General features: G+C 37.9%; 1 protein-coding gene and 1 long non-coding RNA gene across 2 annotated transcripts; one reads left to right on the forward strand and one right to left on the reverse strand.

Annotated features, from left to right (window-relative positions):
* Positions 1-1,419: 1,419 nt before the first annotated feature.
* Positions 1,420-9,970, reverse strand: LOC111268511 (organic cation transporter protein; the record flags this gene model as incomplete). Its single annotated transcript, XM_022847533.1, is given in 7 exon segments — positions 1,420-1,566; positions 2,026-2,165; positions 2,771-2,952; positions 5,316-5,530; positions 8,869-8,954; positions 9,563-9,716; positions 9,802-9,970. Coding segments are annotated over 7 exon segments (989 nt in total), but the record flags the coding sequence as incomplete, so codon positions are not given.
* A 1,524-nt stretch (positions 9,971-11,494) lies between these two features.
* On the forward strand, positions 11,495-13,751 carry LOC111268513 (uncharacterized). Its single transcript, XR_002685271.2, has 3 exons — positions 11,495-11,846; positions 13,232-13,306; positions 13,643-13,751. It is a non-coding gene; the product is annotated as an uncharacterized LOC111268513 (long non-coding RNA).
* Positions 13,752-13,994: the final 243 nt, after the last annotated feature.

Raw genomic sequence — 13,994 nt, forward strand, 5'->3', positions numbered from 1 at the left:
TATAGTTTCCTTTAAATGTTTTCTTCCGAGGTATCCGCTTGTGGATGATGAGAAAGACAATTTTAGAGAAAGACGGCCGTCAATCAGACTGTAGCTTCGATACTTTTCCCTATCATCTTTACTTAGTGGAATCCATTCATACTTAGTTGGCTTTCCCTACGTGATTATGTCACATCGACTTATTATAGCTGGTTTTACAATAACAGATATGTGCACAGAATTACCACACGAGACAGATCAAAGTGTCTATAAAATGATACAACAGAGTATGTGGTGCCAAGCGGCAAAAGTCAATCCAGACCTATTAGGACTCCTGTTCTAAGGAAGTCACGACCCGTGTGCAGTGAGACTAGGTTTCATACAATACTGAATGCTCTAATAAGCCTTCTTCACGATAAGGCCGGCCGCAGCCGCAAAAATGGTCAGGACCGCCTTGCAAGAGTTCAGGTGGAAGGTTTTACAGCATTCTTGTACTTTCCTCCCGCGCTAGGTTTTATAGGTTGTTGCCGCGATAGTGCTAGCCTTCAAGCAGCGTTGTCTAACTGTCGCACCCATAAAATTTGCATTTTTCTATGTGCTTTAATCAACTATTTTAGCTAATTCTAAATACCTAATACGGTGTTTGCCTCGTTGATTGATACGGAAAAAAATGAGGCATTTTTTTTTATGTTAGGCTTAGACATTTGTAGGATTCTTTAGCAGCTAGAGGAACAGTAGCTTTGGAAAGAAGAGTTGGGCACTGCTAGCCAGAAGGCCAAACGCGACAAACGTCTATCTGCACTGAAACTTCCAAACTTTTTATCTACCATTCCTTTGCTTATTCTTTATTATACGTGTTAGTGGAGAGATTTAAGCAATAAATAAGAATCAATTTTTGGGAATAAAATTGTTTACAGGCCAGCCTATTGGCCAACCCGTCCTATAGACCGGAAAGTCCTCCCTTTCCCCCCCATTTTTCCCCTATATTTGCAGTCACAGGTCGCAATGCTCCTTGCAACCAGTTAGCGGTTGGAAGGGCGGACGCGCCTGAAATTTCGAATGGCAGTGGAGTCAACAGGTGGGTGGGTTGGAAACCTACGGATGTTTGTCTTATATGTTGGTCTGTGGTAATAGATAAAATTAAGCGCCTGTTAATTAAAAAACAGCGATATTTGTTTATCGATTTGTCTCGCAACCAATGGCAGTTTCTTAGTCAAAGTTTATTAGCACATAAATCGCTAATAGGGTACATACTTAGGTTAGGAAAGTTTGTATGTTAGCCATTTCCTTGACATATCTATTGGTAAACTCTTTAAAGCTCTACTATTGATATTAAGCTTTGTCTTTCAACAGAGTACTAATAAAAGATCAGCAACCGATACTCTGCACAAAACGAAAACCTTGTATTCAGTAATAGAAGCTGAATAAAAAAAACTGTAATGAAATTTTACTTCGAATCTTTCGTTTATTATTAGCTATAAAGGAAATGACCAGCGCGCTTTGGCTAGTTTGGTTGTATAATATAGAAGAGACATGAAGTGACTTCATGGGATTAAGGGAGAGGACTTGCTGCTTTCGGACGTTTTCCTACATCAGTGAAACGGAAAAAATATTGTTAAAAAGTGTAATTATATATATATATATATATATATAAACTAATTAACCTAAAAAAACAAAGAACAAGGCAATGTGGATATGAAAAGCTAGTTGAAAAAAATAACGATGAAGTAGGCCAGTAAATAAAACGGATTCTTTTTTTCGGTAGGCTTAGCCATGCCGCGTGCGACAATCGGTGACTCAGTCGCTGAGTCAATGTCCTTCTATAAAATGTTTTGGTGCAAGCTATGATGCGAGTCATATGTATCGCGCATCTTTTTTTGGCTTTAATTTTTACCCACATTGCCTGATCCCTTTGAAGGTTCACGTATAACTATCGATCAGTTTTTTAGCGTCTGAGTCAAGCAAGTATAACATGTTGAAGATCTATTAAGCAGTAATAAATCATAAATAAGTAACAGTGTAAGACATAGGCTCTAAAATTCTGACCTGATAGTTTGCTTCGTTTCATTAAAGGTATCGGGCAACTTCTCTCCGAAAGTCTCTGGCAAAATAAACGATAAGCACATGGCGACAGCGCACATGCCGATTGTTAGACAGATTGGCACCCAGCTTGCAGTTATTAGTCCCTAAAAATGAAGGCGCAAAAATTTTAAATAGCTTAGAAAATGGCCTATAATATCAACTCGTTTTAAAGCACATTTGCCTTAGCGAAGCCATATGAAAGAGCTGCAGCTCTAGTACGTAGGAAAAACATATTCGCAAAAATTTAATTATAGCAGATAAAAAAAAGGGCCGAAAAAGTCTCAGCATTATTCGTTTCTATACGGCGATATAGTTTTCCCTCGAAACGTACCGGATAAATCTGGATTATTATAGGAAATATTCACCAAGATATCGATTTATAGTATTTGTACACCAGTTTATAGCATCGTCCAAGCAAACGTTTGCAATTATTGCCCCATAGACGGCAGGCGTACTCGAATTTAAGGCTAAACGCAGATGTCTAAAACAAGTCTATCTAAAAATGCCTGTTTCCATTCAATTTGGGGTTTTTCGCGACTGTCTAGTTGTATTTTGGATGACTAATTGGAGATTTTTGCTGCTGCTACTGCTGCTGCTCGCTTCCGGCTAATTCTCGAATAAAAAGGATCACAATCTACTTAGTATTCCATATATGGCTTTACTTAATTAACCGAATAACATCAAATGTACTTCGGTTAGCGTTACGTACAATTTGCTTAAGGAATGGCGCCGCCATAGCGCCGATTCTCGATGACATCGCGGACGTCCCCAAAGCCAAAGAGCGAACCTTTGTCGGGAAGCACTCAGATATGTGTACAAGTAGGCAGTTGTATAAAAGCATCGATGACATCTTGCCCAAATTTGCTAGTACCATACAAACGGTCACGTTATCTGCAACAACGCTCTCGAAAAAAGTAAATCTTGCCAACCCCATGTATATATCATTAAGATTTATGTCTTCAGAGCTTTATTTAATTTGTCGTAGTATATATATATATATATATATATATATATATATATCCCTCATTCCATACCTGGAGACGAAATCTCTTGTTATGTTTAGAAAAAAAAATAGCTATAAAGGCAAGTTACTGTGAGGTGTGTGAGAGCTCAGCAGTTTCGATGTCTTCAACAGATTTGAGCATAATTATTTTTCATTTGCTTCAAGTGGTGGCATGAGACGACAGTTCTCATAGATGACCGCTTACAATATGCGGTTTGAATCGGGTCGATGAAGCGTGAAGTTCTAAGCAATGACATTGTCTATTCACTAATGGGGTTAGTTTTCGCTCTCCGAAACTTCTGAAGTTTAATTTGAAATCTTAGTTGGAATAGTACAGAATATATAGATGCATTTAGAAATGGGTCATTTCTGGGCTACGCTCCGCTGTCGGACGAAAATAAATAACATGTGGCAGCACAACCGGTAGGTGTATGGCCGATCAGAGGGTGTCAGAACGACGAGACAGTATGTAAGAAATTAAGTTAACACAGAAACGCTATTTGATTTTTAATCCGCCGAATTCGAGGGTCAGCTGCAAGCGGGTATTCTGTTAATCAATAGATTTTAACGAGTACCTATATCAAACATCGTTTATGAAAACGTTTCAGGTCACGTATTGCTAGGCGCGCTTGAGTATTCTCATTAAATTTTTTAGTGTTACGGTAGCTAGTCCTAAAAAAAACCACAAAATTCTTCCTGCCACAGAAAGGCTCTAGCCTTCTATTTGTGCATTATTACTGCTATCGTTCTATAGGTTCGTACCATTAATCGGCTATATGACTCCAAATGACCCGAATAATAGTGATTTATGTTATGATTCTCTTTTATATAAAGGTCAATAAGCCAACTTTTTTCAACAATTTTCGATCTGGGGAGTTAGATACACTCTAAAGAACTCGCTTCTGTGTTTTTCGGTATCATCTTTTAATATAAACTTAAGTGGAGGTAAGTTCGGTGAGTTACAAATAAAGAAAAATTCATCATATGAATAGATTGTTCTATAATCTACTCAACGGACAGCTCCAGCACAGACTGACCTAGCTATCGGTATTTGGAGGGTGAACTTTCACTTTCAGCAGTTTTTATGATTTTTTTCTAGTTTTTATTGAAGTTTTCCTATCTCAAGCGACCAGTTTTCAGCAAATATGTCGCAGCCGAGATAAATCGGATGGCCAACATTTCCACTGAAAGCTATTTGTGTCACAAATGAATGTTAGGTACAATTTTAACTGATAGAATTTGACCATTTTTACTGCGCCGTTGTAGGTCTACCTGACGCTATTAGTTAAAACTCTAGCGAGACAAATTCCTACTTCCCACTTTCCCCAAATTCCACTTACATGCTTGTTGTTTCAGTTGATAACCAACTTCATATCACTTCAACTTAAAATACGTGTATCAATGAGTCACAAATATAATGTCTGTCATCCTCAAATTGTCCAAAAACAGCCGTGTCCTAATTTTGGCCTGTCAAAAAGCTGCCTTGTCCCGCTTAAGCTTTTACATTTATTTTACTACAATGCGGGAAGATATCTGAATCGGATTCTTGGATTCGATGATTGTAGCCAAATCATTGAGAAGCTAATCAAAGTTTCGAGTATTTGCTGAACAATTTCGCAAAGATGGAAATTTAGTAACACCACGCGTCAGCTTGACGCGTTCTTATGAAAAAACGCTAAAATGCTCTCCTAATATACATTTAAATCTAGGGAAGAGTTTAGGTACAAGTTTAAATTGAGCGTGCGATATATCGGGTCCTTTTTGAATAGGTTCGAGGTTGAGAAAGTTACCTTTTGACCCACTTCTTTTGTTGGCAATTGAACTTCTAATATAGAAATTTTCGTGTTGGGTGCAGACAGGAAATCACTAACATAAACAATACGGCAATAGACGTTCTGGCGGACAATGGTCTAGCTTAATTACATTTTTTTCAGTTTCGAAAGCTAAGTTAAATTTATACTATTATAGAGCTAATCCTTTGATGCGATGTTTTGTTCGATCTAGCAACTCTGCAAGTGTTTATGTGTTCCATTTATTTTACTAGATAGTTTTTAAGAAGGCGAGTTTAATAAAGATAAATTCTATTCTTAGTACATAGCATTTTCTATTGCAGCTGAAATAATAAGCTGATCCTAATAAGCTGATTGCGATCTGCATAGTATGTCATTTAAGTTAAACGGACATTGAATAAATTCCACTAAGGCAGCAAAAAACTTCAAAACTTAGAGAAACAGGTTAGATAAGTGCTCACCGTCAGCGGGAAACAGTAGAGCGACCACTGAGAAGACTGAAAGCAGGTATGACCAGAAATAGACTGGGCGCCGACGGAAGTTGTTTACAACCCAACAGGAAAGCGTTGCGATAGGTAACTCCAGTAATCCCATGTAAAATACACCTGTATATGGATCGCTTCCGGTGTCGACTATGAAGTATAGCATGTGATAGTATAATAGGATGATCACTGCACTGGAAAAAGCAATTCCATGAAATAGTGTCGCAGCAGAGGACAGAAAGCTGAATTAGCCACGTTATTCAAATATCATTGATTGACCGTATACAGAAAAGGCGAAACGAGACGAAGGGAAGCAGCCAAAGTTGACTCGGACTTGAATTAAACGTGGAAATAGGCACATTAATAGTGAATTGTATGCTAAAGGACACCTCCCAGTTTCAGTCGACTTTGCGATTTTGTCAGTTGTTGGACAGAAGAGGCCTGAATATATCGTCTTATTGGGCGGCGCCCATACACCGCATTCAACATCACTTTATTTGGCGCCGGTCGTAGCTTTGACAGGAAACGTGTGTTTTTTTAGCTGCAGATTATTGTCGTACATGATCTACTTTTCGTCACCCGTGATCAAAAGCTCCATACAACAGCTCGATTTCATTACACTTCTGCAGAGTTTTGCAGACAGAAACACGTAGTGCTTTTTTTTTTTTTTTGTAACACTCTTCTACAATGGATATTTGGTCCCTTGGCGGTACCGTGGTTACTTACGTGTGGGTTTTGCTCAATTTTCACAATAATTTCACCAACCCTTCCGGTAATTGGTTGACCAGTACGAGGTGCATGTTTTACATGGAAATGTACAGAACAAAAGAGACAGTTCCATCTTTGGACCATTTCTCCTAATAACACATCTCGCCTATAAACAGCACACATTTTTTATGGGCCTGGGCAGTAAAATAGTACTATATAGCGAGGTGAAGATCTATCAATGAAGTAAAGGTACACGTTGTGGATGTATGTGTGGAGAGACTGATAACAGCAAGAAGCTGGGCACCATTCTATGCCTGCGTATCGCGAGTAAATTACAGTAATACATAAAAGCTCAAGGTAACCGTCTTAAGCGCTTTTGCGATCAGGTAGCCTTGTGCAACTGTCGTAGTCAAATAATTGCCATAGAAAAAGCTATTCTTCCCTTTGCTAGACAACTAGACAAACGTTTTTAACGTTTAACTGGTATTGAAGATAAGGCATTTACTAAACCGTCCAGTGACACGGCTGTTCATCAGAAGAATGTATGAAAAATCGAATCATTACACGCGACTGATTCACAGATTTTTTCTCTTTTCACTTCGGTAAAAGGTATATAATTTAATTATTATCGTTACTCTTACCAAGCGATAACATTGTTGTGACCTGTGAAGTTATTTTGAAGTGAATTTCTAATGAATTTGTAATGGAACCTCGAAAAAAAATTCATTCAAGATTAGAGGACGCTATTAGTCAGATTTATACAAAGAAAAAAAAACGCGATCGCAAAGAGAAATCTCTAAGTGGGTCGAAACATTGAAGTATATAGTTGGCAACTTAGCCCAGAAAGTGAGGCATGCGGGGCCTCTGTTATTAAGAAAGACTCTAAACAGTAGTAACGCGGCAAGAAAGCAGGATAACTTTATCCGCATCTACGAAACGGCCGATTTGTAATGGTTTCAAAATTACGTCAGAGAGTGGTACTATTCAGAGTCACTCGGTCCATACAGATTTTCTGACGTCGTATCGATACGAGTGATATTAGCTGTCGTATTTCAAATGGCCTGAATAATTCCAAAGTTAGACATTTCACAATTGGGAAGGGATCTATTTATCAAACTAGTCGCATTTTCAGATTTTGGGTAGTAATGCTCAACATGTCTATAGGCGTTTCAGCAAAAGATTCTATATATCCTGTGCAATACAACAGACTAAACATCCAAGCAAAATTATGGTGTAGGCCCTGATCTCCACTCGCGATGCAGGGGCTCTACATATCGCTGACGAGAAACAGTGACAACGCGGTGAAGGAACTGAGACGAAAACGCTATCCCAGGTTCGCATGTTGTCACGCGTGGCAGGTCATTTTGTTATACGGCTAAGTGGTTCTGATGATGCTGAGATTCTGCCATAACCTGGAAATGCATCCGACCTGAATACGATCCATAGTGTGTAGCATGGTGTCAAAAAACGGGTCAGGACCAGACAAGAGGCCAGAAACAACACAACTCAAAAATAGAGTACTCCATGTATAGGTGTAGGACCTGTGCGTGACGAATACGGTATGAAAATACATTTGGAGTATAGCTGCAACGATGATTGTGGCCTAGGGCAGGGGACCAAATGCTAGCCCTAATAGGTGCTTTCCCTTCGACAGCTACTCAGCAATACTTGTCCAGCGACAGTGTCATCATACACGATATTATTAAAAAGCAAAAATAGCAGCTCGTTAGTGAAATCTGTAGATGACCTTATTTCATTGATCAAAGACTGTAACTGTTGATAACTGTCAGTACCGCCTTTGTTTTTAACTGTAAGCCTTTTTTTACAATCTGACTGAATATTGCGTCTCTTCTTAGGTATAGCCTCGATTATGTCTGCATCGAACTGCCGTTCTCAGGAACGTCATACTATTGAGTTTCTATTCACTAAGCTACTATTATTGAAATAGAATTGTTAAAACCTTGGTTTAAGCAAGCTAACATGATCGAATATTTCAAAATGGCTAGTCGGATAGGGATGCGTTCGACAAACAATTTGTGGATCACTAAGATCAATACAGCTTTCCATATAAAAGTAAGCACTTTATGGTAGACGCTTATAGTACCATACAATGGTGAAAAGTCAACACTACGAAGGGTTGATCGTCGACGTTCGTTGAGTTATGATCTTTCGACAGCAACGCACGGAACCTATAGTATATATACGATAGTACTATATAATATAAAGTAGACGAGAATATAGGCATTCTTATGTTTCAAACATTGAAAGTTATCAACGCATCCGTAACGTTCAAAAGAAGATCTTCAGATCACCTGAACGTCACAAGTACATTTATTGGCACAATCTGTTTCACTAGGCACACAAGATGGTATCTAAAGCTTCAATTAATTTAAGCGGATCGTATAATTTTGACCATTTTTTTCGGGTAACGCGCGTTTCGGTATTAGCGAGTGCGGTTCTTTCTGAACGGGTATGATAAAATCGTACTGGCGTTCAACTTCGTATCAGCTCAGAACATACCCAACTATATGGTACACTGATGGTATTCAGATAGCTTTTAACACTGAAATATGCGCTCAACCGAAAACCGTAGCTGGAAGGAAAATATCAGCTAGAAATAATCAAATACGGACTGGTTGAATGTTCGACAAGAAGTAGATAAATATAATTATCTAGTGCTCGTATTTATATTTAAAAAGATATTTTTACATTAATTATTCTATAGAATAAAGAAGGCTCTGTTTGAAGTTGACGTATTCTATATATCTGTGAAATTCTAAATTGTATACATTATAGTTAAACATTTTTGAGCTGAAACACCTACTATTGTCCCCAGCATGAGATCGTGAGCCTAAGGACGGTCCATTCGTTTAGCAGGTCGATTAACGTACTTTTCTGTGACCGGTTTTCCTAGAATATGATAAAATATATTTTCACTACATGGTTATAAATGAAGACTTCAGCAAATAAATGTAACATAAATAGAAGCAATTTAACGATCTATTACCATAGGTTTTTACTCGGTACTCAGTTTTTAGAACGCAGGCAGTAAGCTTTTCTTAACTTTGGTCCGAGTACGTATCCCATGAAAAATAATTTGTTTCAAAAGCATTATTTTGTGTACAAACAAAAAACACCAAATGTTGGCTAGCTTCGAGTTAAATCTTACAGTACACAATTAAAAAATAAGTACTCTCTTAGTTTTATATATATATATATACATATATCGTATTAGTACGTGTGCTATATCTAAAACAGTGAATTGTTACTGTGTGAAATCATTATCGTGCGGGTATTGACATTACTATTTTTCTTCAGAGTGTGTCTCTATCTCGTTATTATGTCAAGGAACTTTAATATACGATTTTATAGGAACCGAATTACAAGAGCTTTTCGCTTGAATGAACGGCATTCAAGACAACAACACCTCGGAAAGTCCTCGAGGTAGTCCTGTACTACTTGTACTATACACTGACTCAATTCAAAGCATGAGAACTTTTTACCTTGTTGAGGCTTACCTTCATAAGAGCAACAGTGGTATCTCTGACAATTTGGTCAATATCTATTTCTTCTTCGTACAACTTATTTACTCGAATGATTTTCTTGAGAAGTCTTCGCGCTTTGGCCTCGTGCCCAGCACTCAACAACCACTTGGGTGACTCATCTACGAAACTGAAAAAAAATGTTTCGTTGTATTGTCACAAGATTTTTTTTGCCAAATTACAATTGATCTATCTGTCCATGAAAATCGACTTACCATAACAATAAGACAAATGCCAATTCTGGCATAATAATGGCTCTCTGAATCCAGACCCAGTCACGTACGTAGTACGTAATTAGTGGTGTTAACAGCAACCCCAAACACCAACCAACATCCTGACCGACGGTTACTATAGCACGATGGTGTGCACTAACCGACTCCGTCGCTATAAACAACGATTACAGTAACGACAATGTACAAAGAAATTTAGAAAAAGCTTACTTGTCGAGTAATAACGTATTAATGAGTATAGTCCAGCTAGTTAAGTTGTTTGACTCATATTACTATTATGGAGTTTGTTTATGACACCGTATCCAGGGGATATCTGTGACATATATCGATATTTTCCTCTTTTAGTCAACAAAAAATCGCCTCATTCGCGTTCCGCTGGCACTTTCTTTTAGTTTATCGCATCCTGACAGTTCGAGTAGACAAAACTATGAGAAACAGCATATGTATTATAGGTTTTACTTTCGTTTGATGATCTGGATAATTTGTCAGACCGCGGCACCTCTGTTTTAATAAATGGGCTTTGCATTAGAAGTAATAGCTCATGTTCATCCAACCACGTTTAATATATCATGATATAATACGATGCTCACTGTTCTTTGCGACGCTGAAACTATTATTGTTCTGGATGACCGTCAAATAGCGATACTTGAAACAGGACTTGGGAAATTTTATACTGCGTTCCATTAATTAATAGTAGTAGTTCAGTGGCCACGTATTTTTCAAATACGTATTAATTCAATAAATCATAGAACAAAAGCGTGGAAACAGACACAACGAGCCCTTTGTCTATTCCGTCCTAGATGCTAATCCTAGACGGAAATCTTAAATAGCTCTGTTAGTGATATATAGAAACCAAAGAAAATTAAGAACCATTGTTTCACCTATTTTCTAATTTATTTATAGTCTGCAGAAAAAAAAACGTATGTCAAGTGATTGCTATGAGTCAAACTAAGACCAGATCGGTCCCAGTTTCTCGTGTAGTGGATTCTCTAGGCTTTGACGACCATTAATAACAGAGTACAATTATATAATAATAATAACTCATTTTAAAACGCAAACAAATATCATATTATTCGTAGGGGGAATTGTCTGACATGCTAGGTTAAAATAGTGGTCTGATTATCAGATTGTTGTGAAGATTTTTGGATTGAATCCTTAATATCAACTACAGCCATTATTACAGTGCAGTTATTCTTTTAATGTCAGTTTATTTATCACTTTATTTAGCGTTTTAAATGAAAATGCTCTAAACAATCTTATAAATGAAAGCTATAAACTAAATTATGGCAAAGCAGATAAAACGACATATCCTATGGTGTCTATTACTCTAGAAATTAATTAAGTCATTTTTTAGATTTATCAAAACTGATAGTTTATGGATCTTCTACAATTATTTTGTTAACTACATTTCTTAACTCATAAGTACTATGGGAAAAACCTAGTTGTCATATTAGCATATCGGTGGAACAGCGTAGCGAATTACAAAAAAAAGATATTCCTCAAAGCTTCTTTTTGTTATTTTTACCTTTTGGGCTCCTTAAGTTTCGAAACACTGCCTTAGTCTTAGATTGGGCGGGTTTTTCGAAAAAGACTACGTACATAGGCACTCGGTTTGTTCAAGTGAGAATACGAAATAATATTACAGTTGTATCATATGATTCTCACAACTTACTTTTTATGAGATGGGTAGAGTAGTACTTTAGGGAACTGAATATTAATATATACTGGTCTTCCTTACGCAGCCGTAAGCGCTGAAGCTGCTAGTCTTTAAAGGTGCCTGCCACAGCAGCTGGAGAGGCTCGACCAGAGAGCGGGCAAGTCAACTCACTTGGATTTGTTTCGAATCGTAGCGGTATCGTTTGGCTGGACACGCGAACGTTCAGTATCACGATTATGCGAGTGGGTACCATTAGAGTAAGCGATGTGACAACAATGTGTCATTACATTGAGTCTCCACTGAAGCACCATTAACATTATACTGTTCATGTGCAGAACCCCGCCTGTGCTCCTCAGCTACTCAGCGACTAATTGTAAGTTCAATCACACGACTATGAGCGTACAATACGTATGTGTCGTTCATTAAAGTTATAAAAGAGTTGTTGCTTTCGCTGTAACATTGTTCGCCTATCGCGCTCTTAGAAGACGCTGGGAAATTTTACAAATATGCTTAATTTATTGTATTTAATCACGTGTGACACTTAGTATTCTGTAAATACTAATTTTGGCCGCTAGCTTGGTATGAATTGATTGCTAGTAAAGCCAATCGATGGTCGTCCAGTCGGGAGACCAGTTCGGGCAAAGGCACAGATGGTGTGCATTTAGCTTTTTGTGCCGTTTATATTGCTGCTGTTATGGCACCGATCTACATGCGTCAGTTCCGCTAACGCCGGGATCGAGCTATGCTGGAGAACATTACCTAATTCCGCGTACATATATTGGCGGAAAAGCCTTGCAACACCCCCAATCGACCCTTGCTGGGTGCGTGTCGGATATAGACTAATCGCTAATTTTGTAAAGCAACACGAGTCCACTATAAGTTACTCTGAATATGCTACGATGTAAATACGATTGTTTCTTCCGCTCATTTTGCTTCGAGATCGTTCTTCCCATCAGTCAAGCTAGTACCGTTATCCGTTTACACGTAACTTTGCTGGCAGAGGTAATAAAGCGCAATACTGGCGTGCAAAAACAGATCAGTGTAGCCAGCTTTGGGAATAACCCAAAATATGTATCGATCCGAAACAAGCCGTGCTTTGCGTGTCTGATCATCGTTCTGAAAATTTTCGGCAGAACGTAGTCGCTGTTGACGAAAGTCTCAGTCAACTAATTTATAGGGCTGCAGACTCATTAATCTTCGCAAAGAACTCTGCTTGAACCGCAAATATCTTTAAAATGTACGCTTTTCAGCCCGTTTGTGCGATGGACACATAAAAGTATACGAACACAAAATTCTCTGAATTTAGAAAATTACCTATACTGCAAAAAAGTACTTGTCATATGATGATTATTAGTGGTTACTATGCAAATATATTTGCTAATTTCCATCAACACACCTCTTGCAAATTCTCTCGATGCCCCCAATAGTCTGACAACTTGTTTCTGGAAAATTTACTGAAAGTTACAAAGAGTAGCGTCTCCATGAAAAAATACGTAAGTGCATTGTTGCTGCCGTCGAAGCTACTGCCAATAATTAATTCGACTCAGCCTTATGAAGTTCAACATCAGTGGTAGGTCTAATATAAAATTAATTATATAGAAGAACATTTTCTTCGGTCACGATCAAAGTGGACATGGACCCATTTGCACAAAAGCCCTTCATGGGTATGGTAATAAATAGTATCGACAATCCATATATTAACAACAGCTTATATTAGTTGAACTCGTGCAGTGACCATAACATCTTTCATTTTTACAGACGGGAAAATGGCGTTGTTCTAAACGTAAATTTACAAGTTCGCGATATATGTACAACGATGCGTTTATCTAAATGGTAGGAATCATAATAATCCTATGAGCTACGAACACATCTTACTATGAATAGCCAACTTATCTTTATCTAGGAAAACGGTGAATTATACCAATGCTAATTCGTTCGTCAAAACGGAAAGTTCCTTCCTAGAATTTTTTTTACCTACGGCTGAGGCTAAATTTTGAAATTTTAAGCGATTTTATAATGTTTATTCACGCTTCTTTGAAATGAAAATGGCAGCATTGGCTTCAGTAGCGGTCATTCTTAAGAGACACAAAAATACTGAAATGAAGCTTACGTGCTGCATAATAATTCTTGTGAGTCCGATGCTTGTTTTGCCTTGCGTAACTTCGGTAGGGAACAAGAAGAATCCCCTACGAGTGAGCAATGACTACCTGTGTTAATGAATGCAGTGAAGAAGGGCACTAGCTTATTCTTCTAACAAAAACGTATGCCTCCAGCATGCTGAAAGGCGCGTATGTACAAATGGTCGAACCTTATGCGCACTGACCTTAGGGGCAACATAACAGTGTTGGAGATATTTGACTCAGTAGCTGATTTTCCTAGAAACTAACTTGATACATTTAGGATTACAGTCATTTGCTAATTTTATATTCACAGAGGCGGGTTCATCCAAAACGAATTTGATAAATTATAAGTAAAATAATGATTTTTAATCCTGAAAAGGCACTGCTGTAGTTAATGCAAA

The sequence above is a fragment of the Varroa jacobsoni genome, unplaced genomic scaffold (assembly GCF_002532875.2).
Source record: "Varroa jacobsoni isolate VJ856 unplaced genomic scaffold, vjacob_1.0 scaffold_1296, whole genome shotgun sequence".
Taxonomy (NCBI): domain Eukaryota; kingdom Metazoa; phylum Arthropoda; class Arachnida; order Mesostigmata; family Varroidae; genus Varroa; species Varroa jacobsoni.